General features: G+C 49.6%; 1 protein-coding gene across 4 annotated transcripts; it reads left to right on the top strand.

Annotated features, from left to right (window-relative positions):
- On the top strand, positions 1–25,566 carry BATF3 (basic leucine zipper ATF-like transcription factor 3). Of its 4 annotated transcripts, none has more exons than XM_053909150.1 (3): positions 1–206; positions 3,649–3,753; positions 24,929–25,566. In XM_053909150.1, the coding sequence occupies exons 1-3, from the start codon at positions 102–104 to the stop codon at positions 25,142–25,144; spliced, it is 426 nt and encodes a 141-aa protein (XP_053765125.1). In that variant the 5' UTR covers positions 1–101; the 3' UTR covers positions 25,145–25,566. The 4 variants fall into 4 exon arrangements, with proteins under 4 accessions (XP_053765125.1, XP_019284341.1, XP_053765126.1 ...); XM_019428796.2 differs by lacking the exon at positions 24,929–25,566 and adding an exon at positions 12,768–13,263 and having other exon boundaries at positions 82–206; XM_053909151.1 differs by lacking the exon at positions 1–206 and adding an exon at positions 649–977.

The raw sequence follows: 25,566 nt of genomic DNA, 5'->3' as shown, positions 1-25,566 counted from the left end.
TCAGGACAACCTCCTCCCTCCCATCCCACACTGAGGGAATTCACCCTCGGGGCCGCCCGGCCTCGCGCTCTCCCACAGCCCGGCGGCGCGGGTGAGAAGGGATGCAAATGCCCCCCGCAGACAGGCCCTGGGGTGCCCGCGGCTCTCAGGGTGCGCAGCGGGACCCGGCAAAGCCGGCTGTCCCTCCCCTGGGCTGCGCCTCGCAGGTGGGTGAACGGTGGGTTGAGGAAGGAGTGAGAGTGGCGCCCGCGCGACCGGTCGCCGCGAAGAAAGTCCCGGAGACCGTGACCCCTGCGCGAGGGGGAGGCGGGGCCGGTGCGCAGGCAAATGCCGAGATGGGACCGGTTAACAACCCCGCGCAAGGCCACCCCCTTGTGTTTCGCAGCCCCAGGTCCCCGAGAGCGGCCGGAGGACCCCAAAGGCTGCGCTGCGTCTCCCCGACCCCTGGGCGCCGCGGCGTCGCCCCTCGTGGGTGGGCTTCGCGTTCCCTCCCGGGTTTCCAAGCTACCACGTGACTTCCACGAAGTGCCGGGGCCCGGCGCGAAGCCGCCGCAGGGGTGGGATTTGGGACCCCGAGGTGCGGCGAGAGGGCGGGGAGAGGAGGAAACGGGGCGGGGGTGGGAGCGGGAGGGGCGGGCAGACTCGGCGACGCGCAGGCCCGCGGCCGGGGCCGGGGGCGGGGAAACCCTGGCGGCGCGCGGCGGCCGCACGCGCCGGGAGAGCGGGAAGCCCGAGGGGGCGGGGCGGAGGGCGGCGGCCGGCAGGTGCGGGGGCGCGCGGATGCGGGCGGCCAGAGAGTGCCGCTAGGCAGCGCCCCGCGTGCAGGGGGCGGCGGGCCGCGCGGCCGCTCCTCCGCGAGGCTGCGCGGCGGGGCGGGGCGGGCCGGAGGAGCGCCCGGCATGTCGCAAGTGCTCCCGGCGGCCGGCAGCGTCCTGCAGAGGAGCGTCTCGGCGCCCGGGAACCAGCCGCAGCCGCAGGTAGTTGAAGGAGGCTCAGGGAGGTCCGCGGGCCTGCGGGGGTGGGGGCGCCGAGGGGCACGCGGAGGTGGGTGGGTCTGGGGTTCCGGAGTGGTGACCGCTGAGTGTCGGGGTGGAAGGCGCTGCGGGAGCCAGCGACCAGCAGGAGTGGGGGCGCGGGGTGGGTCCAGGGCCCCCCGGCGTGCGCCTCTGTCCGGCGGTCCTCCGCTCACGCACGGTGCCCGCGGCGTCCGGAATGGTGACCCGTCTCTTGTGGCCCGGGAAGCGGAGAGACTGGAGGGCGCGGGGAGCCAGGCACGGTCCACGCTTCCCCGCACGTGGGATCCGCGCTGTCCCGGTGTCGCCATCCTTGCGCTGGCGCCCGCTGCCACCCCACCGCCGGCGCGCGTGGCCCTTCCCGGGCGCCAGGGTGCGCAGAGGGGAAATTCAGCCCGAAGGGGCAGCTCGTGTCCAGGCACTTCCAACATCTACGGTCCGAATGGGGAACTCAAGACCCGTGCCTGAGGGTGCGGGGTGGGGGGCCGCAGTGGGCGGACTCCAGCCCCAGCGCTGGTGGAAACCCCTCGGCCCCCATCCAGTCCTCTGTGCTGTCCTAGGCCACGTTTACAACTGTGTACTTAGGAAACTGAGACGAGGTTGCCCGCGGGGATGGCCATCAGAGAACTTCCCACCCAACTGCCTTGGACGGAGTCTTCATTGTTATGCTCCCCTTCCCAGTTTGATGCCTGGTACACGGTGTCATCAGGTGGCTCTCAAGAGTCACACATTTCTGAGTTTGGACCTCGGTTTTACCACACGCACGCTGAGTAGCCTCGGGCATTTGGCTTAACATCTTCGAGCCTCAGTTTCCCCACCTGTAAAATGAATATAATAATAACCTCTCGTGATTTTTATGAGGATTAAGATATGGTTAATAGTTGATGGCTGTCTCAACACTTTGCTCTCCTTTCTGTTTTGATTAAATGTTACTGCTGGGTTGTCAGATGTGAGCATACGGATAGGTATAGAGTGTCCCCTCCCAGAGGGCAGGACGCAGGCTGCTTCCCTGTGCCCTGTGACTTTTTGATTGCGGACAAAAAGGCGTGATTTGGTGACAAGCACTATGGGGAATTCAAAAATAGCAGCGACCTCTACAGAGGTTGCTGAGGGCGTACCATGTGCTGGGAGCTTTAGGATAAAATCTCATTTTGTCCTATGCTCCTTCCAGGCGTTAGGCTGTTAGAATGATTGCTGCAGAGATTACCCATCAGTTGTTCAGGGCATGTCTCTCTAGTGCCTAAAACAGTGCCTGGCACATGGCAGGTACTCATTTAATACTTAGTGAAACAATGAATGACTCACACTTACAATAAATGAGAAAACTGAACATTCAGAGAATGTAAGCCCTTTCCCCCAGGCTATAATGACAGCAAGAGACAAAACCAGGAGCCACGTATTTCTAAGCTGAAAGTCTGTCCTGTACACCACATTTTGCCCATGTGGTGTTCTGGTTATGTTTACCAAGACTTCTTTGCCTCTAAAAAACTATGTTTTGACCCCTTGTGCCTGTTCCCTTAAGCACTACCTTCAGACCGCGTCCATTTGTTATATTATTTATGTATGTTGTTTGTGTCCTTCTGTAGACTTAGATTCTTCCATATACTGGAAATTCTTTACCCACTGGAACTTGGGGGGAAACATATGTCTCTCATATTGGAATACAAGACCATATAAAATGATAACTGCAGTTACCCATTATTTTATATTAATATTTGCTTCCCAATAATATTAATAATTGAGTAGCTTTCCTGTGTTTGTATCCTACTAACCTCTTAGCTTTTAAACTGTTTAAAGGTAGCATACTCCCCCCCCTCCCCCCGCTTGGTACCTTCTCACAGGGTTCTGGAAGGCAAAGAGTCTCTACTTCTCCATGTTTTTTCTATAACTGAGATGTTTTTACCTTGGTAGGTGCATTTTGTGAGGCCGCCTGTTTCAGGATAACTCTTAAAGGATTTAACTCGGTTTGGTTAAATCTCATACAGAGCGCTAAGAGCTCTCAAGACACATCATCAGTCTGCTTTCTGATTCACTCTGACCCGTGGAACAAAATGGCCATCAAGCATTGTTCAAATGAGCATATTGTCTGTGGTGTTTAAGATCATCGGGTGTGTTGGCAGAGTTGTGTGGTTGCAAGTAGTTACAAGCGTGATGTGATTTGCACGCGTCGAAGTACCTGTTTGTGTGGTGGCGTCAGACCTCGCACGTGGCAGTTTCCAGATAGCAGATGCCGTCTGCCTTTCCCGTCCTCAGATGGACAACGTTGCCACCACACCTCTTCCAGGCACACACCCTGTGGGGTAGAGGTTTATGAACGTTGGTTTGGAGTCCAACAGACCTGAGTTCCACTTCCCACTTACCCACTTACTAGCTGTTATACCTGGAGCAAGTTCCTTAACCTCTCTGAGTTTCTTATTCCTCGTCTGTTAAATGGCGGTCACACCACACATTTGTCCGGGTGGTCATGGGGGTTGGCAGCTAAGCTCAGCCACGACACGCGGTGAGCAGCAGGTCCTCTGCTGTGACTGCAGGTAAAACGGTGAAGCTCCATGAGCCATGCAGACGAAAGAGGCAAGGCTGAGGAGGGTGAGGCAAGGGGCCTGGACAGTGCACCTGACCAGACATTTCCCCCTAGAGTCCGGAGGACGATGACCGGAAGGTCCGAAGGAGAGAAAAAAACCGAGTTGCTGCTCAGAGAAGTCGGAAGAAGCAGACCCAGAAGGCTGACAAACTCCATGAGGTGAGCCTGTGATTGGGGCAGAGCCACATTAAGGCCACGGAGAGGAGCCACCTTCTGTCCTTGCACTGTGGTGGCGGCCCCAAGGTCATGTCCGGGTCATCACCGATTTGGACACACAAGTCTAATTCTGCTGCGTCCTTCAGCCCAGTGTTCTGATTCTTCACTCGCGGACATCTTGCTTTCTCCCTCGTCCACCGGTTGTTCCTCACTCTCGAATTCTTTCATTATAAATCAAAACAAAATAAAACAAAACTTCCTCTTGATCCCAATTCCTTTTCAAGCTACCACCCCACTTCATTTCTTTCCTTCCTCACTTCCCTGCTCCTTAAAAAGAGACCTGCTCTCTCCATGTCTTCAGTTCTATTTATTCTCCAGTCCCATGTGATATTGTTTCTACCGCCCCCTCCCCACCCAAGGTGCCTGCACATACACACACACACACACACACACACACACACACACACACACACACACACCCTTCCTATGGAAGCTGCTCCCACTGAGGCCACTAGTGCCCTGGCACTGCCTGATCCAGAGGTCTGTTTCTAGTCTCATCAACCATGACCTTGCTGGAACATTTGACACCATTGACTCTGTCCTTTTTTTAAAATAGATTTTTAAATGTTTATTTTTGAGAGAGAGAAAGAGTGTGCGCAACGGGGGAGGGACCGAGAGAGAGGGAGACCCAGAATCCGAAGCTGGCTCCAGGCTCCGAGCTGACAGCAGACAGCCCATGTGGGGCTCGAACCCATGAACCATGAGATCGTGACCTAAGCCGAAGTCAGATGCTTAGCCGACTGAGAGCCACCCAGGCTCCCTAACCCTTCCCTCCTTGACACCTTCCTCAAGGTCTTTAGCTTCCAAAAGACCACACTTCCCACTTGACCCTCTTAACCACCTTTCTTCTCAGTTTCTTCACTACCTTTTCTCCCTCTGCCTGTTTTCTTAAATGTTGGTGTTGACTGGGCTTTCAGACTCTGCCCTTTTTCCTTCCCATCCTGGAAGATTTGATCTATTAATCTGTTCTCTCAGCATCAGCTGCCCACATTGATTACTCCAGGCAAGACCTCAGTCGCGGGCCCTCGACCCCATATCTCGAAAGTCTGCTTAGATGTCTCCAGGTGGGTCTGCTGTAGGCTGCTTGGATGCAACATGGCTGTGACAGTGTGTGTTCACCCTGAGACTCTCTTCTCACTGTCTTCAAATTGCAGTTAACAGAGCTAACCACCTTTCTCATCACCCACATCAGGAACCTGGGACTTATCCTAAACTCTTCCATTGCCCTCCACTCTCTATCCCACATAATCTCATAGCCAGGATTGGGAACTGCCCCATATCAGGAACTGGCCTCACAAGCATCCGAGGGCCTGTGCAAAGAATTGGTGACAGTTCTGAACTCTCGTCTATACACAGAGTTGGTGCAAGTAATTGGGGATTTTAGTTTAACGTTTCCCCGCCTGCTCTCTTGCCACAGCTTGTCTCCACAAGGCGAGTCTGGGGGCACTGACGGCATAGCTGACCGAGGTATAATGGGGGGGAGGACAGCAATCTCTGGAAACCCTTTCACAGTGAACTGAGAACAGATTGAGGATGCACGTACTCCAGGGAGAGGTGACCCACTGGTATAAATTCACAGTGGGCATAAATGACACGTTAGACTCTTTCCCGGGAGCAGGAAGGCTGGGCCCTAAAAAGAGAGAGGGTCTTCAGATGAGGGTCAGGGAAGGTCCTTCCCAGCCTGTATTAATCCTGGAAACTTCCCACAGAAGAGTCGGAATGTCCTTTAACTGCTTTCTTCCTTCCCCTTTGCTGCCGAAGCAGTCTTGGGTCTAGCGTCGTGTTACCAGATAACTCCAGAGGGCACTTTCGGCTCAGGTAGTGCATGGTCCTGTGTTCAGACCGCATGCGCCAGCCGAACAGCGAGGGTTCTTCCCCTCAAGAAGCTTCTCGTCCAAGCCAGGTGCATTCACTTAAGAAAACACTAGGGGACACTCTGTTGTAAGTCCCAAGTAACTATGTGTGTGGTTGTGAGTGAGCGACTTGGACAGGACCTTCCCCAAATATTTGTGAAGCTCTACCATGGCCAAGGCCTTGCTGCTGGGTCACAAGGAGAGGAGTAAGATCTCATTTCTGTTTTGGGAAGCATAGGAGTTTTCAAGGAAAGCAGCTCGTTTCCGGTGGCCTTGGTAACAATTTATGACAAATTTGGTTGCCTTACCACAACACAGGTTTATTATCTTACAGTTTTGGACGTCATCTGTCTGGAATGGGTCTCACGGGGCTCAAATCAAGGTGTCCAGAGGTGCTGTCTTCTTTCCGGAGGCTCCAGGGAAGAATCCATTTCCTTGCCCTTGCTGGCTTCTAGAGGCTTCTGTGTTCTCTTGCTTGTGGTCCCTTCCACCTTCAAAGCCAGCACTGGCTAGTTAAGCTTTTTTCATGCTGTATTACTCTGATACTGTTTCCATTGTCATCTGACTCATGACTTCTCCTTTCACTTATAAGGACCCTTATGATTACATTGGGTCCACCTGCATAATCCAGGATCATCTCCTCATGTTCAGATTCTTTTTGTTCTTAATGTTTATTTATTTATTTTGAGAGAGAGAGAGAGAGAGAGAGGGCGTACGTACGCATGAGTTGGGGAAGGGCAGAGAACAAGGGAGACAGAGAATCCCAAGCAGGCTCCATGCTGTCAATGTAGAGCCTGACACAGGGTTTGAACTCATGAACTGTGAGATCATGACCTGAGCGGAAATCAAGAGTCGAATGCTTAACCGACTGAGCCACCCAGACGCCCCTCCCCAAGTTCAGATTCTTTTTTTTTTCTTTTAATTTTTTTTTAACGTTTATTTATTTTTGAGACAGAGAGAAACAGAGCATGAATGGGGGAGGGGCAGAGAAAGAGGGAGACACAGAATCGGAAGCAGGCTCCAGGCTCTGAGCCATCAGCCCAGAGCCCGACACGGGGCTCGAACTCACGGACCGTGAGATCGTGACCTGAGCTGAAGTCGGACGCCCAACTGACTGAGCCACCCAGGCGCCCCTCCCCAAGTTCAGATTCTTAATCACACCTCCAAAGTCCTTTTTGTCATGTAAGGTAACATATTCACAGGCTCCAGGGGATGGATGTCGACCTCTTTGGGAGGCCCTTTTACTGTGGAGGGCCTTTCTGTTCACCTAGCCTCTTCTGCTGTCCCTATGCTGTGTCACATGACCAATTGTGCCAGGTGCTCTTTTGGGAAATGGGAATAACTGATGTGAAACCCAGCCCTTCCATGGGAGAGCACTCCCTTCTCTGTCTCTGTGGAGCCGAAGAGTAGTTCCGGTTTAAGTGCCACTAGCGGATCACCTCATCAAGGACAGTCTTTCTGAGAAACACAGTGTCAAGGAGGCCAGGACAGTGGCTCCACCCATGCACAGATCCCCAAGCTGTAGCCCTTAACTTTACTGTCACTAGCTACACACAAGTGTTATTGGTCACAAGAGGGTGTGTGGGGGAGCAGGTGGCTGGCTCAGGAAAATGGAAATACATCCCAGTCCCGCTGTAGAAGAGGAATGTCTTCTTTGGACCGAAGGGTAGCACATGAATTCTGTCTCCGCTGTTAATTCCTCCCATGGAGGGCAGCACAGCTGTGGGGGTCTATGTTCTGCAGGGCAAACAAAGCAAAACAAAATAAAATAAAACAAGACAAAAAAACAAAAGTAAATATAGTAAAAAAAAGTACTTTTTTCACTTTGAAAAAAAGTCTACATATTGAGGGTGGGGTATCTGGTTAAAAACTGCGGTAAAGAATAGCTTTGTTGTGCTCCGGTGAGTGAGCTGAGGGCAGAGCACCTAGCAGGCTGCTCTGGGTTGTGGCAGAAGAGCCCTTCAGGCCCCCTCGGGCTCCAGGCCATGTGAAGGACAGGAAAGTGAGAGCTGGACACGTTTCTCAGAAGCCTCTTCAAACCTGGGACCAGGCCCCTCTCTAGGAGACACTAAGGGGTGCAGAAAGCAGCACTTGGTAGCCGTGGCTGCCTGTCACTCCCTGGGGAGATTAGCCCATGAAAAGGGCTTTACTCGGTCCTTCCTCTGTCCCATACTGTGGGGTAGCATTGCTGCATATCTCAAAGTCACTCGAGATCTTTATTTGCCTTTCTTGAATACCACGAAGGGGAGTATTTAGAGTTCGTTTAAAATTCCCACCTTTCTCTCCTGCCCACCTTGTTCGCTCACTGGAGTCTCTCTTACCTCCAACACCCTGAGAAACCTCCTCCAGTCCCAGCTCCCAGAAGCCTCTGGGCCACCTCCCACCTCTCCCGGCTCTCCGTCTGCAAAGCTGGAGGACAGTCCATCAAGGCTGGGCCTCCCTGGAGGGCAGGGCTGGGAGAGCCGGAGCAGGCCATGCCAGGGACAGGCTCGAGTCACTCTTCAGTCTGAATTTTCCCCTCAGCGAGGTGGTTGCTGGAAGCCCGACTGTGGTGACGAGAAGCTGTTCCTAACGTGTGTCTGTGTGCCTCAGCGCTCACTGTGGCTTTTCAAATCATCTTGTCAAGGCGCTTACACCTCTCATGGGGATTTCAGCCTCTATTCATCTCTGAACATTAGGCACACGCCTGAGTCCACATTCACAAATAGGGACCCAAGTGAACGGTCCAGCTTTCAACGACGAGCCAAAAGGTGTCTCAGAAGTGGGTCAGACTGGTTCGAGCCAGGCATCTGAAGGTGTAAGACTGAGAAAGAACGTTGAGTCAGAAAAGGAAGGCAAACGATGCCATCCTCAGGAACCCCAAATGTCACCAACTGACGGATTTCTTAGGCAATTTGGTTGTGGTCTGTGTTGCCACGGTTTTTTCAGATATTGCATATTCTAAGAGAATGCTTCATGTCAGTCCCTCCTTGGTTTAGAAACTGATGATGACACTAATTTGTACGGCCCTCCCTGATGACACTAGCTTTCTTCTGGGAAGGAGATCAACCTAGGGCTTGGGAATAGGCTCATTGTAAAATCCTGAGCCCTTACAGCCCTTTACTGCCAGTAACCACCACGGGGAAATTTGGGGCCAGTCACTGCCAAGTGAAAGCACAATTGCTGTCCTTGCTTGAGGATTGCATTTGACCTTGAAATCGGGTTCCAAGTCTGCATGACCTTGGAAAAGTCACTGCGCCTCTCAGAGTTTCACTTTCCTCACTTGTGAAATGGGGTCTGTGTGTGGCTGTGCCCTCCTGATGGCCTTTTTCTCCCCCTCATTTACTTCCTGCCTCTGTTTTCCTCTCTGGTTCCTGGTACCCACATTAGCTTGTCAGTTGTTTGTTGTTTTTTTTTTTAATCTTGGACCCTGGATGCCCCCAGACAGCCCCTCGCTCCCCAGTCAACCTCTCTTAGATGCCCAGACCAGGGTTCCTCAGCCTTGGTACTACTGACATTTGGGGCTGGATACGTCCTTGTCTGGGAGCATGCTGTCCTGGGCACTGTAGGCTGTCGAGTGGCACCCCTGGCCTCTACCCACTGGATGCAGTAGCGCCCTCTGCTCCAGTTGTGACAACCCAGCTGTCTCCAGACATGCCACCTGTCCCCCGGGGACCACCGGGATTGCTCTGGTTGAGGATGGCTGCCTCAGACAGTCTCATTTCTGAGGCAGAACTGGGATTTGCAGAGATTTTGCCGCCGGGAATGTTTAGGTCTCTGCTTTGCGACTGTGTCCTGCGAAACGCCGGGGAAGGCAGCGCAGTGACCTCCAACCCTCCTGCGCAAAAGGCTCGAAAGTCAGCAAGATTTGAGCTAAACTGATCTTTTGGAAATAACCGATGGGCTAATATTCTTGCTTATTTTTCACGTATGTCAAGTCCAAGTACTTTCTTCTCCGTGTAAAGTGGGTGTTACTCTTTCCCCTTTGTTCTCTGCATTCTCATACCTCCTCTCCACTTGCTCAATATTTATTTATTGATTTATTAAATATTTATTTATTTATTAATTTATGAGTAACACCCACTTTTATTCTTCTTGAGCTGGCCTCACCTGGAGATCTTGACTTCTTCTCTTTTTATTCTCTCAGCTCCATGAAAGTCCCTCAGCAGGTTTAGAAGTAAAAGTCAAATCCCAAAAGAGAAAGTCCCTGCAGAGAAGGCGGATGAGGGGGCTGCTGGGCTGGGGTTTAGAGGAGGCAGCTGTACCTCGGGAAGACTTTAGGCAGCATGGCCCTTCATGGCTTCTGGAGCTAAAACTCAGAAGCTCACAGCGTCCTGCCACAATACAAAAGGACACTTTGGAATGTTCTGCCACGGCAAGTGATCTTCCTACGTTTTGGAATCTAGTTAAAACGTTAGCTCATTAGGGGCGCCTGGGTGGCTCAGTCGGTTGAGCGTGTGACTTCGGCTCAGGTCATGTTCTCACTGTTCGTGAGTTCAAGCCCCGCATCCGGCTCTGTGCTGACAGCTCAGAGCTTGGAGCCTGCTTCAGATTCTGTGTCTCCCTCTCTCTCTGCCCCTCCTCCTCTCACACTCTGTCTGTCTGTCTCTCTCTCAAAACTAAACATTAAAAAAATTCTTTTAAATGTTAGCTCATTGGAACCATTCGCATCTGTTCTCCATTTTACTTGGAGGTGAAGAGCATTTCCAGTTGCAGGGTGGAGCATGTGCGCGTGTATGTGTGTGTGTGTGTCTGTGTGTGCGTGCATGTGTGTGCATGCACGTGTGTGTGCGTGCATGTGCACGTGTGCGTGCGTGCATCTGTGCTGCATGTGCATGCATGCGTGTGCGTGCACGTGTGTGCCTGCGTGCATGTGTGTACATGTGCCTCACAGAGCTGCAGCCAGTCACCCTGCTGCTGCAGGCAGGCTTCCCACGATGACTGTCCTGTCTTCCCTCCCCTTGCCCACAGAGGGCTTGTTGCTGCTTTGTAGACTGAATTCAGGCTCCAGGACTAGAGTTTGTCAGAGGCCAGAGGGGAGCTGACAGGCATGGAGGAGGGCTGAGGGCAGAATGGGGCCTGTGCGCTAGTGAAACCAGACTGACCAGGATAACCTGCGAGAGGAAGGGGTGCAGCTGGTGGCCTTGGAGAGTATTCCAGACTATCCTGAGGGCTTGCCTGGGGAAGGCTCAGATGGCCTCTGTGTGTGCAGCCCCTCTGGCACCTACAGAGGGGAAGGAAGCAGGTGAGAGGAGGCAGAGGACTGGGGCTGAGGAGTCACTGGGCACTGTGGCCCATCAGGTGGGGCTACCGCAGAGGGTAGCAGAGGCTCTTACATTTCTGATCTTTGGGGAGAGACCTTATTTAGTATAAGTAAGATTGAATATGATACAAAATTGAATAGAACACATAATAATGAGGGATGTGGTTCCATTAGGTGCTGTGCTCAGGGAAGCCTTCCTGGAGGTGTTAGGCTTGAGCTGGGCCCACACAGAAAAGGAGGTAGGTAGTCCAGTCGAGGAGAACAGCATTAGCAAAGGGGCAGAGTTGAGAATTTGTGTGTGCTTTAGGGAACTGTAAGAAGAACAGACATTTTTAGTGACATTTTAAAAAAGTTACTAGTACGAGAAGAGATGTGATGGTTAGTAAGGTTGGGTCCCCACCCCGGGAAATGCATGGTAAACAACATTGCAGCCAGATTTAAATAAGACTGTCAACTTTGAGATGGTCTCTACTGGCGTGCCCTAGGGCTCTGCCATTGGTTGAGAATTATGCTATAGAACATACTAATGACTTGGATGGAGATAAGGAAGACCTGCTCATCAAGCTAATGGACAGCTTATAGCTTTGTGGCATCGTGATCCCTGAGCTGACACGTTAAGATTCAGAAAGACTTTGCTAACCTGGAAGATGCCAAGTGAACAGGGTGAAAGTCAGGAGAAGTGGATATAGAGCCCACACCTTTCATCTCCAGAACACCGGTCATCAGCCAGATGTAGACAGAGGAGCAGTAGATGCAGACAAAGCCTGCACCTCTCTGCAAGCTCAGGGAGAATCCCCAGAGTGAGGGGGCTGCAGGCTTGGGCCCAGCCCCAGGGTGGGCCACCTCCAAGCATCTGCCCTCTGCATGGGCAGGCCACCTGCAGAATCATGCACTGTTTTGGGTATGGCGTTTTTCTCTGAGATCCTGGCACATTGCAGTGTGTATTGGGATGACCTCCAGGAGGGCAGAAGGACCAGAAGCCCTAAAACCCAAGGAGCTCAGGGGACCTGAGACAGTTGAGCTGAGAGATTACCTAAGGGGAAGTGGTATGGGGCTGTCTCCTAATATTTCAAGAACTGTGATGTTGAAAAAGTATTGAATTTACTCTGTGTGGTTCCATAAGGTGGAACCAAGCCCAATAGGTGGGTCTGAAGGAGAGAGAGAGATTTTGGATCAGCACAAAGACGAGCTTTCTAATAGAGCAGCATGGAAATGGCAGGGACTGCCCTTTGAAGAAGAGAAGGCCCAGCACAAGTTGCATGTTGGGTTTCTGCATTGTGTGGGTTGGGCTGAGGGGTCTCTAGACCCCCCTCCAGGTCTAAGCCTCTGCACACTCTGGTTTAGTGGAAACTTTACAGAGTGTTGGGGCAAAACCAAGGCAAGGGGTATTTTTATTCATTTACTCATGCAGCCAGCAAACATCTGTTATGTTCCAGGCACTGTTCCAGGTGCTGGGGCCACAGCAGTGACCCCAACAGAGATCTTGAGAAGGCAACTCAGCAGTTGGGGAAGGAGAGGCTGGCTGCAATGGGGGCCCTGAGGGAACTTTTAGGAGTGATGGAAACGTTCTCTTGACCAATGTTTAATTTGCCAAAACTCATTGAATTATATACATCCTTACAACAGGTGTGTGTTATTTGATATACATCATATCTCAGTAAAGCTGATTCAAAAAGCAAAGCCCCACCCTCACCAGCCTTGCATCCTGGTGGGAGGAGAGAAACGTGAAGCTAACAAGGAACCACTAAGAGCGGTGGAAGGGGGCTCAGTTAGCGAGGAAGCGTTCCTGGGGAAGAGCGAAGCATCAAGCGAAGGGAGGGTGCTCGCAGAAACCATTTTCCCCGTTCTCCTTATCTGTGCAGGAGTATGAGTGCCTGGAGCAGGAGAACACTGTGCTGCGGAGAGAGATCGGGAAGCTGACCACGGAGCTGCAGCAGCTGAGCGAGGCACTGAAGGAGCACGAGAAGATGTGCCCACTGCTGCTGTGCCCCATGAACTTTGTGCCGGTGCCGCGGCCGGACCCCGTGGCCGGCTGCCTGCCCCGATGAAGCCCGAGGATCCATCTCCTCTGCTGAAGGAGGAGCCTTGGTCATTTTCACACCTGGCAGGAGGGTTCCCTCCGCATCTGTGTACAGGGGGGCCTGTGGCCGGGTCCCCTTCTCGGAGCTCCTGGCCGCGTCCTCAGCAGACGGCTGAGCATGACGCTCCCGCCGGCACCTCTCAGAGCCTTGAACCGATCCAGGCAGGGAGGCCACCCTCAGGAGTCACCTCGAATCCACTTTGGCAGCTAATAGGTTCCGTGTTGTGCAGAATCATTGCCTGTAGAATTTGGATAATAAAGAATGGTTATGATGTCTCCTTTTGCTAACTTCTTGGAATTTAGAAATAGGTTTCCTCGTCCTGGAGAGGTCATCTTCTGTCTCCTCACACGGTTTTGTGGCTCCTGGGTCTTGCTTTCCCCTCCTGGTCATCTTCCCCATGGCCATATCTGTGCTCGCTGCAGGAGACAGCTTTGGAGGCCTGGAACTTGCTGGCCACCCCACCGGGGTGATGTCGAGGTAGTCATGCTGGGTGTGACCCCTGCCTCCTTTGGGTAGCTCTCCATCTTGGTCAACACCCCACCCCTGCTGGACTGTCAAGGCAGATTTTCTCTTCCAGGCTCTGGAAGCTTTCGTGACTGCTCTGGACACTCCTGGGTCACCTCCCTGTTCCTTACGTAGGCATAGGATCGAGGACACTTTTACTTTATGTTAGTCTGAGTCAGCAATGGGATGGGGAAATCTGTACCCTAGTTTAAAAACACAGATATTTTTGGCAGATAAGGAGAGCAATTTCCTTTCAAAAGTTCTGTTTAATTATTATTTCAGGAAAAGCAGAACCAAGACAAGTTGAAGGTGGGCCCGGCGAGAAAAGCAAAATGAGAGAGGACTCTCGGTCCTCTTCCAACTCTCTTTTCCCCTGGACCCAGGGAGTAGTGGAGGGCAGAGCCATCCCATCATAAAGGGCACAGGAAATGGGAACGGAAAGAAGGTGCCTTGTTGTAGATGGTTGAAAAAGAAGAAAGTAAGAAAAGAGAATGCCAGCCCCTCCCAAGGGTGACAGGCTTGCTGATTTCATGCAAGTATTCATACTGGCCACTCCTCGAGAGCCTCCTCTCTCCTGGGCAAGGGTCCCCTGTCCCCCAGGCCTTTTGGAGGTCTGCGGGTCTCTTGGAACTCACGCAGGCTGAAGACGGCAAGGTTTCCCTGGTCAGAGGCGTTCCAAGTCTGCCGTTAGAGACCAGGGCCGCTGCTGGCTGGCAGGACCAGGCCAAATCTTCCTGAATGCAGCCGTTTCGGGGGTGGGGGGGGAATGGCAGAAGTTTTTAGTATGAGAGATTTTATAAATCATCCAGCCTGATAACATTCACTCTGCAGACAAGGGGCTCAGATGCAGTGAGGGAAAGGCCTTGCTCAAGGTCAGCCACAGGTAGGGAGGAGCAGAACCAGGCTGGAACCCCAGATGCTCTGACTCCTGATCCACTGTAGAGTGATAGCATCGGGCTGAAGCCATGCCCAGGAGGTGCCTCCGGGCCGGGACTGGGGTCTACATGTGGCATGATCTTCTGTCAGCATCTCACAAGGCTGGCCAGGACTGTGGAGTCCAGGTGAGCCTGTCCATGAGGGGCAGACTCAGAGCCAGGGTCCCAGGCGCCTATGTGGCCGTGAGTACGTACACAAAGTGTGTGCCTTGTACCTGCAGGTGTTTTGTGCTGCTCTCTTTCAGCTCCAGCACTTTCTGTCCCTGCAGGGAGCGCTTTACGCTCTGGCTGGCTCTCAGCAGGATCCCGCCGCACTTCCACGTTCTCCTGGCTTGCACATCCCTTTAGCAGTTCTGCTGATCTGCTCTGACCCCTACTGGCACTGCCGTTCAGCCAGCTGCTCCCCCCCAGGAAACTGCTAACCCCAGGGTATCTGTGCCTGGGGCCTCCCTGGCCTGAGTAACCCTGGCTCCACACGACAAATTAGAGAGGCATCTCCGTCCATTAAGTTGCTCTGTGCCCCCAGGGCCTTAGGGTCTCTTGGCTCCTCGACTTTGGCCGGGAGACTGAGGATGAGGGGCCGAGGGAGGATGGTGGGGAGCGGGTTCTATCTCGGAGGTGATAGTACACCGTCTCTGCCCACAGACCATAGCCAGAACTCAGTCACACGGCCTCACTGAGCCATATGGGACTTTGGGGCTTGAAATTCAGCCAGGTGCTCAGGGAGCAGACAACCCAGATTTGGGGACTGTCAGTCTCTGCTGTAAGGTCTAGCAGTTGCTCCCACCCTCTCACTGGAACCACGCACTCGAAGGTCACCAGTAAGCTGCCAAATCTAATGGCCAGATCTCAGGTCTTATCTCCCTTTAGTCCGCCAAAATGAAGACGCTAGCTTCTGCATTTCTCTCTGTCTACCTGCTGCTTCACTGTAGGAAGGGACTCCTCTTGGAGTCTCCATCTCTATCTATCCCTAAACTGATAACTCTCACACCTGTACCCAGAGCCCAGCTCTCTCTCACAAGGGCAGGTATATTCAGCTGCCCATCACATGTCTTCGAGAGAACATCGCACAAGCATATCCCACTCGACGTGTTCACAGCTGGACTCACGATCTCATTTTCTTCCTTTCAAAGATGCTTCTCAATCTGTTTTTACCTGTTTAATAAAGAGCTCTGTCACCTGCTTGACATCATAATTGAAACCTCTGTGGTAGTTCACCAAGTCCTTCAGTTGTGCCTCCGAAATCCCCCCAGATCCAGTCGCTTTGCTCCAATGTGCTCATTGCTTTGTCTACAAACAGGACCCTGATTCAAACTAGCTGCCAAACCACAAGGGGCTTCCTCCCTGAGCTGTGTATTCATTGAGGGGGAGCTCCCCAAAAGTCAGAGCAGTAAATTTGGAGTCAAAGAAGCCAAACTAGGGAAGCCCAGGGTCGTGAGTCATGGTGCTGGGGTCCAAGTCCCCTCCAAGATAACTGGCAATGTGCCAAGAGTTCTGAAAACCAAACGTTCACTGAGGTTGGCTGCTAAGAATGCCCCTATCCACCACCTGGTAACGTCAGGGGCTGTCTCAGCTCCCCAGTTCCTACTCTGAAAGAAGCAAATTCTCTATAAACTTGAAAAACTGTAGTATTATTCCAGGAGGGACAAGGGAAGTAGAGAAGTTGCTGGAAACTGGATTTACTAGGCTGTATTCACACTTCTGCTGTATGCGCTGCCTGGCTGGCGCCCCACATCTGAATTCGGTCTCCAAGTGGCCGTTTGTTGGGCTGGGGGGAAGGGAGGCAGTCTGAGAAAGGCCCCTTCAGCATAGAAAGTGTCAAAGGGAGGAAACCCTTCCTTCACACCCACGCAGCCACACCACTTCCTGTCCGCAATCCCTCCCTGTATTGCACCAGCCCAGCCTTGAAGCTTGGGGTTTCCATCACTGAATCAGGCCCCAATTTTGGCCCCAAACCTTGGTTGAGAATGATGACTCTAACGGACAGGAAAGCGAGAGACCCAAAAGCCCCTCTCTTCTTTCCCATCAATGCTCATGAGGGCTGTGGGCTCTGTCCCAGTTCGAGTATACTCATGAGGGCTGTGGGCTCTGTCCCAGCAGGAACTAGAGGAAAAGGGGCGGCCCTGAATCTCACTGGCACAGCTTCCCTCCCGTGATATCTAGGAAGTCCTGGCAGGGTCAGCAGTGCCACTACAAGAGGACTTGCAGATGAGAGCCAGGGAGCAGAAAGAAGGGAGAATGGAGAGAGGGGAGAAGAAAAAGAGGGGAAAAAGGAAGGTGGATGGGAAGAGGGGGATGGGGATCCTTGAGCTCTGAACCTAAAGCATCCCTGCTCCTGGGGACGGTATGCTGAATCCCCAGGGGGATGGGCTGCTGGAAGCCCCCTAATAATGACAGGTAACTCGAGGGGCGAGAGTGGAACTAGCCACGGCCAGAGTGTCTGCAAACCCTGCTTGGAGTCAAGGGAACTTTCCTGGATTGCCCATTTGGAAACTGACCACCTTGATGAGATTGCCCCCACTTACCTATTTGGGAACAGAGGAGATTAACATATTCACTTCCGCCGCCTCGGGCATCACCACCGTTAGCATGACCCACACTGAAAGTCTGGGTTTAGCAGGTGCCGATGCACTTGGTGCGGCATGCTTGAAGAACTCGTGTCCTAAATCTGGAGTTGTGTGCAGGGCAGACTCTGGCCCTGGAGGCAGCTCACCTGCTCTTTTGGGTGTTCTAGCGTGACCTTTTCTAGTCCCATATTCTTAGGAAGATCAGAAATGTCATCGCAGATCAGACAAAAGGCCACTAGCCCAGAATTCCAACCACGATGCTGAGGAACATGTGAGGGAGAGTCCAGTGTTTACATTCTAAGACACCATGCTAAAAGTCCAGAGATGTACTTGGAACTTCCCTGGTTTCCCTTAATAACCCGCTATGTATCCATCCATTATCAAGACTCTTCTTGAACTGGTTTAAGTTCTCAGTCACCTCGTGCAGGGTGTAAGCTTCCATTCTGCTCTGAAACCACCCTCTGCTCTGTCCAAATCTAGGGCCACTGGATCATGGACAGAACAGGTGCCTTTGCCCAGGGCCTGGAAAGCAGCACTGTTTCCTGAGCATCCCAGTATTCACAGAACTTTTGCAGTCCTTCCTCTAGACCAGTAGCAAGGCAAAAAAAAGTACCTTCCAAATGTCACAAACCCACAGGAGGCTCAATTTGCCAGGCAGTGGTTTCTGAAATTGACATAGTAAGAGAGTTGGAGAAATAACAGTGGGGCCAGCGTCCTCAGGTAAAAGGGTGGAAAGAACCAGTGAACGTACCTTGCAGTACTTCTCGAACGATTGCAGTAAATTTGCTAATTATTAATGGTTATTGAACTTGATTAGTAATTCATTACTTATTCTAATAATCAACTTATTGTACTAAACCAATACATTTATTTATAATAGTAGATAATAAAATGACTTAAAAGTAAAACTATCAATGATTGCTTGTTACTAATTTATGAATTAGCTGTTGTTTAAACGATCAGTAGTTAAGTGCCCACTGTGTGTGGGGGGGGTGGGGGTGGGGGACCAGGACCAGCAAGGGACAGACACCCCCCCCCCCCGCAATACACGCACATATCTTAGTGGGCCACCTTATCATATAGCTTCTGAAATCTCACCTCTAGACCTGCCTCAGTTCGAGGAGGGGAGATCTAATGATGTTCTCCATCTGGTCTGAACAGGGAACACTCCTACTTAGGTTGTAAACAACCACAGGACAGGCAGGGATCATGTTATTTAGCCACATATCCCTGGTTGCTTAACTCAGTGCCTAGCACATGGGAAACACTAAGTATATCTGCCTGAGTGATTGATGGAATGAATGGCTACTCCTTCTTTAGTCTTCATTCCATTTAAGCCCTCACCCCCATTCCACACCCTCATCACTTAATATTACTTCATTTGTAATGTGAATTTCTTGGTGTTGTTTCCCCATTTAAGGGCATGGACCTAATCCACTTCCTTTGTTCCTATAATTCCTTATCTGTGTCAATTTGCCCGGTTTAAATTAGGGATTCCTGTAAGTCAGCAGTGAAGTTGCTTCATAAACATCTCGTAAGCATAATGTCGAAAGCACAATAGGTTGATGACGATGAAGGTAGAGGTTTGGGCCAGAAAGCACACAGGAAACAAGTCTCCAGGTTTTCTTCAATTTTATGTAAGTGTTGTAAATAGTTAATTATATTTTTATTTGTTCTACAACATTATTATTTAAGTCTTTAATATTTGCTTAGGGGTACTTATCATGTGTACACAGAGGAGTTGGATACACAAATCCAACTGGCCTGGAGGAGAAAAGGAATGAAATTTACTAGATGGTTCTTGTAGGGAGCAAGTTCAAAGCAAAACTATGTATTGTCTAGAGGACACTCCTCAGATTATCTAATTAAGACATTTTCAGTGTCTTTGAGCAATTTTACAACTCTGTACATTATAGTTAATTGGTAGCAATGCAAAATAATTCTCACCTCTAGACATGCAAACTATGTCTTGTCCGTAGAAGTCAATTTACTTTTCTCCCTCCCTCCTCCTTGAGAAACCAGTTTGCCTCCACTGGCACATTCACTTCAATATTCCAGACCTATAAATATGCCTGTTCTTTGGATTCTCTTTTGAACTGGTGATAACTGCTCAGCTCCCCCATTGGTTAATGACCTTTCATATTTATGATCTTATTTAAACTTTCATGAGTAAAAATTTGTACACCTGTTTTTTCATATCGGAAAAAGAGCCATGACTTTGCCTTTTCTTTGAACTTTATTTTTAATTACTTTTAATGTTTATTTATTTTTGAAGGAGAGAGAGACAGAGCGTGAGCAGGGGAGGGGCAGAGAGAGAGGGAGACACAGAGTCCGAAGCAGGCTCCAGGCTCTGGGCTGTCAGCACAGAGCCCGACGCGGGGCTCGGACCCACAAGCTGTGAGATCATGACCTGAGCTGAAGTCGGATGCCCAACTGACTGAACCACCCAGGTGCCCCTGAACTGTATTTTTAAACAGGGCCAAATGACCCTAGTGTTGTTGGACGGTGTTCACCTCATGTGGACAGAGACTCCGAGAAAAGCCAGGCAGTGTATTGGTATTGAGTGTCATCTCCAAGGACCTGAGTCTCTGGGATCATTTCTTCTGTTTTGCTGTCCGGGGCTCTATTATCCTGAGTCAGGTCCTCAGATTTCCTGTTCCTCCTCCTTATTTTTTCCTTTCACTCCAAGCATCCTTTACATCACATGCTAAATGTCATTTTCTCCAACGGTCTTCTGTGATCCGACAAAGCGCTCCCCTTGACTCTGTCTGTAGGTCACAGCACACACCCCATTCTATTGTTATTGCTTGTTTAAATAAGTGAATACCCAAATGAATGGATCCTGGCGTGAAAGATTCCACAGCATCTTGTATCTGCCTGTTCTGTTGTCTAACTTCAGTGAGAAAACTTCTTGGTCCTAAACCGAATCTTTGTGGAAACATTTTCCTGTCTTCTCTCCCACTGGACTCATCACCTTTTTCCCTTTATTGTGTATTTTCACATGCTTGGAAACCCTTACTAACACCTGTTCCACTATTTCTTTTTCATATTTCCCTCTTTGTCTTTCTTTTTTTCCCCCTCCTCTATCTTCTTTAATAAACCACAGAGCCCACAAAACTACCACATAACTGAACGTGTATTCTCAAATAAACGCTTAGAAGGCAGCAAGACTCCCAATACATCGTACCTCAGGCTGTTCTCCAGCAGCCTGGGATATTTTGTGGTACATCAAAGGAGCGGGCATCTCCCCGAGGCCACTCTTGGAGTGAACCTGCAGCCAGGGTGCACAGATCTTCCCACCTCCAAAAGAAAATGATGAGTCATCTCCTCCCACCCCCCCCCCCCCCCCAGCTCCACCGCAGGAAGCTAGGAAAGTAAAAGCATTAAAAGCACACTGGGCCCCAGGTCAGCCTGAGCAAATCTGTGCACTTACCCAGACCATTTCTTTATAGTAATAAGGAGAAAGGTGATGATACATTTCACCAATATGCAGACCTCTTTTCAAAGCCTTCCAATTTCACCCCCCGGGGCCCATACACATGTGGTTGGTGGTCACCGAACGTTCTTGGCCTTCCAGCATAGTGGCTGAGAAAATATGGAATCCTGTGTCTTTAAGAACTGAAACTGTGTAGAAACAGGATTTGATACCCTGTAGGAGACAGGAGACTTCCCTTTTGCTGCTCAAGTTTCAACTTCAGTTATCAGGAACTGAGCAGGGGGGGATAGGACCTGGAGCTCAGCAGCACAGGTCTGGGAGGCTGTTGCTTTCTGGAGATGAATACACTCTTCTTTCTTTTTGAATGTACCTCATCACAGTGAAAAATACGTTTAAGAAAGTCCCTGGTTGACTCTGCACGTCCCAAGTGTTCGCTGGAAGAGAGAACACCCTGTCTAGTTCCAGATGCTGGCCGGTCCCAGGATTCCCCGGTGCTGCCCTTGGTCAGGCTGGGTGCCCCGTGGGCATGAGGTGCAACCAGCCCCGGGAGCAGGCACCACAGCGCCCAGCTCAACGGGCTGGCCAGAGAGCACGCTGGCCGACGGCAGAGTCGAGGGGCCCTACGGTGGAAGGCTTTGAGAGTCACATGGTCCAACCTCCCTTTCTTCACAGCTAAGGCTGTCACAGCCCAGGATGCCAGCAGTGTGGCGCTGAGGACAGTCTGTGCGTGGCATGGTCAGGCCTGTCAGGAATCCAAGTATCTTGACTTCCTGTGGTGTGGCTTTTCGGCCCCTTCCACAGAGTTACCCAAGCCACTGCCTCACACAGGCTGTGTTGGGGGATGTGGTTGTACTGGTGTATCTCGCTTGTCCCCTAAACCCATACACCTGATCCATTCCCCACTCTTCTCTTCCTCCGTGTCTGCAGGCTGATCCCTCCATCCTTCACCCCGTGCTCCCCTGATGGCTAGTTTCCAACTGGTGTTGACCCATGAGAGACACCGGGAGGAGACCGGAGAGTGAAAGCAGGGAGAGATTGGCAGGCTATTTCTTCCTTGTCCCTCCTGGTTTGGAGCCTTCTTTCTGGCAGTGGCTGCTTCCTCTGTGACTATAGCTTCTCCTGCACTGGCAACCCCTCCTGCACAGCTCATTTGCCCTGGGCCTCAGTGGTACCGTCCTCTCCCTCTGCCCCTTCAGGCCTAGAGGCGGTAATAGCTTCCCACTGATGAAATCCCTCAGCTGCCTCAACATCCCTTGTTGGTTCCCCCAAGTCCTGCCCACATCCCTGTAAATTGTCCCTTCATTAAAGTCTCTTCAGAAGAATCATCAGAGTGGGATCCTGGAACCTGACAGACATGATGATGAAATTCTAAACCAAGGGGCTAATGAAGTCCATGCTAAATAACACTACCACCACAGGCAGCAAAACCACGGAGAAAATGGCTTTGTACTTGCTCAGAGCCTAAGACTCAGTGTCTGTCCAACTAATCAACGCCCAGAGAGCACGTTTCTCACCAGCAGGGCCCCCCGCCCCGACCCCGGAGCTTAAAGGGTGGCTGGCGTTGGCCCATCTCTGGCACTGCCTCCTGGGCTCTGACTTCCTGGGATCTCTCTGTGGGATGTGCAGAAATTATTCTCTCAACCTCTCTCACCTCCAGTCCCGTGTATATACCCAGTCTGCTCTTTATTTCCCAAAGCCTGGAAAACGAGGCCGTCATCCACACAGCTTCCTCAGCTACAAACTGCAGTTGCCTGGGTTCTGGTTCCATCAAATCCAGTGCTCCCCGAATCCATCCCTGTCTTCCCTCTGTCTTCACTCTGTCCCTATAAAAGCCGCTTTGTCCGGACTAGCAGTTCTCAACCAGGATCAACTGGGGAGTTTTTGCAAATGCAGATGCTTTAACTCTCCTTCCCTCTGCTTCCTAAGGAGATATAAAAAATTTTGACCAGAATAGGATGTATCTTACGACTACCCAGACCCCCCACATTTTGAGTTCCATTGGTTTTGAGCTTCATTTTCTCTTACTTGGAATCCCTTCTTCCCTGGTCTCCTGCCTCCAAAAGCCCGTCCACACACCAGTGGAATTATCCACCAAAAGGCCAAATCTGAGGAGTTCTTTCCCTTGTTTAAGAAGCCTCCGTAGCTATAACGATAAAAACCAACCTGCCTGGCCAAACAAAGCCTTTTGCCATCTGGTTCTAACCTATCCTTTTAACTTCATATCTGGAGGTACAGAGAGAAAAAAGCAGACGATAGAGGAGCCGAGAGGGGATGGACACAGACAGGAGATGACATTAAATATTTAGGGGCTCCAGCTGCTGAGGCCAGGACAGGAACCTTGGATCCAGGACTGCCCTACAAGCTGAGAACCCATGAGGTCTTTCTAAGGATTTCCATGAGACGATCTTCTGGATAGTTTCACATGCAACTCCTTCATTTAACTAAATGGGATGAATTTTAGTTCCTTATGATATGGAAAACCTAAGTAAATCAATGCCTTTCATGAATGTCCCCACCTGTTAAGTATTTAGTCACCTTTCAACCCACAGTTCAAATGGTGTCTCCCTTGAGGAGCTCTTCTGAGTTGGAGCGATTCACTAATTGGAGTGATTCTTCCCTTCTCTCTGCTGTCTCCGTTAAAGCATTGGTTTTGTTTTATTCTTTTTTTTTTTACTTGAAAAAAAAAAATTTAACGTATTTGTTTTTGAGAGACAGAGAGACAGAGCATGAGTGAGGAAGGGGCAGAGAGAGAGGGAGACAAAGAATCCAACACAGGCTCCAGGGTCTGAACTGTCAGGTGTCATGACCTGAGCTGAAGTCGGATGCTTAACTGACTGAGCCACCCAGGCAGCCCTCTTCTATTTTAGATTCATTGTATTACTTTTAAAATTCCATGTAAATTTACAATCACCTTGTCAATGTCTAAAATCCATAGTTGTGAAAAAATAAATAAAAACCATAGTAGTGTGCAAATACGATTGCACTGAATCTATGGATCCATTTGGAGAGACTAACATCTTGATAATATTGAGTCTTTCAATCCATGAATGTGGTATATCTATTCATTTATTTAAGCATTCTTTAGTTGCTCTCAGCTTATATATGTTTTTTACATATTCAGTATTTTATAATATTCAATGTAGAAGTCTTACACATCTTTCATTAAATTTACCCCTAAGTATTATATGCTTTCTGATGTTTTTTATGAATGGGATTTATAAGATTATAATTTCCCAATTGTTTGTTGCTAGTGTGCTGGTTTTTGTATATTGACCCTGTATCCTTTAACCTTCTTAAGTTCACTTATTAATTCTAGTTGGATTGGGTTATTTTTAAGATTCCTTGGAGTTTTCTATGTAGCCGGTAAATAGAGAAAGTTTTACTTTTTGCGTTCCAAATTTTGTGCCTTTTCATTCTTTTTCTTGTTTTGTACATTGGCTAAGGAATCAGCACAATATTCAATAGGTGTGTTAAAAGCAGTCATGCTTTCATTGTTACGCTAGGGGAAAGCATTCAGTCTTTCACCACGAAGTATCTTGTTAGCTGTAGGTTTTTTTGTGTTTTTTTGTTTTGTTTTGTTTTGTTTTTTTTCAGAATTACCCTTTATCAAGTTGAGAAGTTCACTTCCATTTTTAGTTTGCTGAGAGTTTTTAGTCATGAGGGAATATTGAATTTTTTCAAATGTTTTTGCTGCATCTATTGAGATGATTGTTTGATTTTTAAAATCTTGTATTCTATTAATATGGTCAATTGCATTGATTTATTTCTTTTTTCTTTTTTTTTAATTTAAATTCAGGTAACTTAACATACACATTGATTTATTTTTGAATGCTGAATCAACCTTTCATTCCTGGGATAAACCCCATTTGGTCACAGTACATTCTTCTTTTTGTATATTGCTGGATTCGATTTGCCAACATTTCGTTAAGAATTTTTGCATCCATCTTCATGAGAAATAGTGGTCTGTGGTGTTTTTGTTGAACTTTTTTGTCAGATTTTGTCATAACGGTTTATTTTTTAATTAAAATTAAATTTTTAATCAAACATAGGCATAATTTTTTCAAAAATCAACTTGTGCTAAAAGGTTTATGGAACAATTAGAATTAGTTTTAGCTACAAATATAGCAGAAAAGCCCAGGGGTGCCTGGGTGGCTCAGTCGGTTGAGTGTCCGACTTTGGCTCAGGTCATGATCTCATGGTTCGTGGGTTTGAGCCCTGCATTGGGTTCTGTGCTGACAGCTCAGAGCCTGAAGCCTGCTTCTGTGTCTCCCTCTCTCTGCCCCTCCTCCACTCATGCTCTGTCTCTCTCTGCCTCTCAAAAATAAAGAAACGTAATTAAAAAAAAATTTTTTTTAAAGCCCCAAATACTTGTTCTTAAACAAGAAACATTTTTTTTTTCCCATATAAAAGCTGTTTAAGGTGAAAGGAGTCAAGCTGGTATGGCAGCACCATTGTGTCACCAAAGACCCAGGCTCATTTTCTTTTTCTACTTATCCTTAGGGTCACTTCATATTCCAAGATGGCTGCTGGAGCTCCACTCATCAGGTGCAGCTTCCAGGCCAACAGCAAGACAAAGGGGAAGAAAAGAAAAAGGGTATCTGTCTCTCACTTTTACAGAGACTTTCCAAAGACCCTTTTAATTATGTTTCTTTGATCACAATTTTATCATATGGGCACATCTCGTTGCAAGGAGGGTTGGGAGATATAATCTTTTAGCTGGGTATGTTGTTGAGGATTTGGTTACTAAGGAAGAAGGGGAGGGTGGATACAAGCAATATGCTGAGCAAAAGAAAATCCAGGACACAAAAAGGGTATATACTATATGATTCCACTTAGATGCAACTGTAGAAAAGCCGAGTCTAACTTATAGTGACAGAAAACACATCATTGATTGTGGTATTGATCCCAGGATTGAATAGGATGGGTACAAGGAAACTTTTTGAGATGATGGAAATGTTCTGTGACTCGATTGTAGTGATGGTTATAAAGGTGTATAAATTGATCAAAATTCATCCAATGTGCACTTATAAATTATATTTATTATACCGTATATAAAATATACCTCAACTTTATTGTTGATTTTTTGTAAGTATGGAAAATCCCAGCACTACAATAAAACTGCTCTTAAATTTTGTTTA

Source organism: Panthera pardus, unplaced genomic scaffold (genome assembly GCF_024362965.1).
Source record: "Panthera pardus isolate Hobbes unplaced genomic scaffold, ASM2436296v1 HiC_scaffold_21, whole genome shotgun sequence".
Taxonomy (NCBI): Eukaryota; Metazoa; Chordata; class Mammalia; order Carnivora; family Felidae; genus Panthera; species Panthera pardus.
Note: the sequence above shows the minus strand (reverse complement) of the source record. Positions and strands in the feature narration are given on the sequence as shown.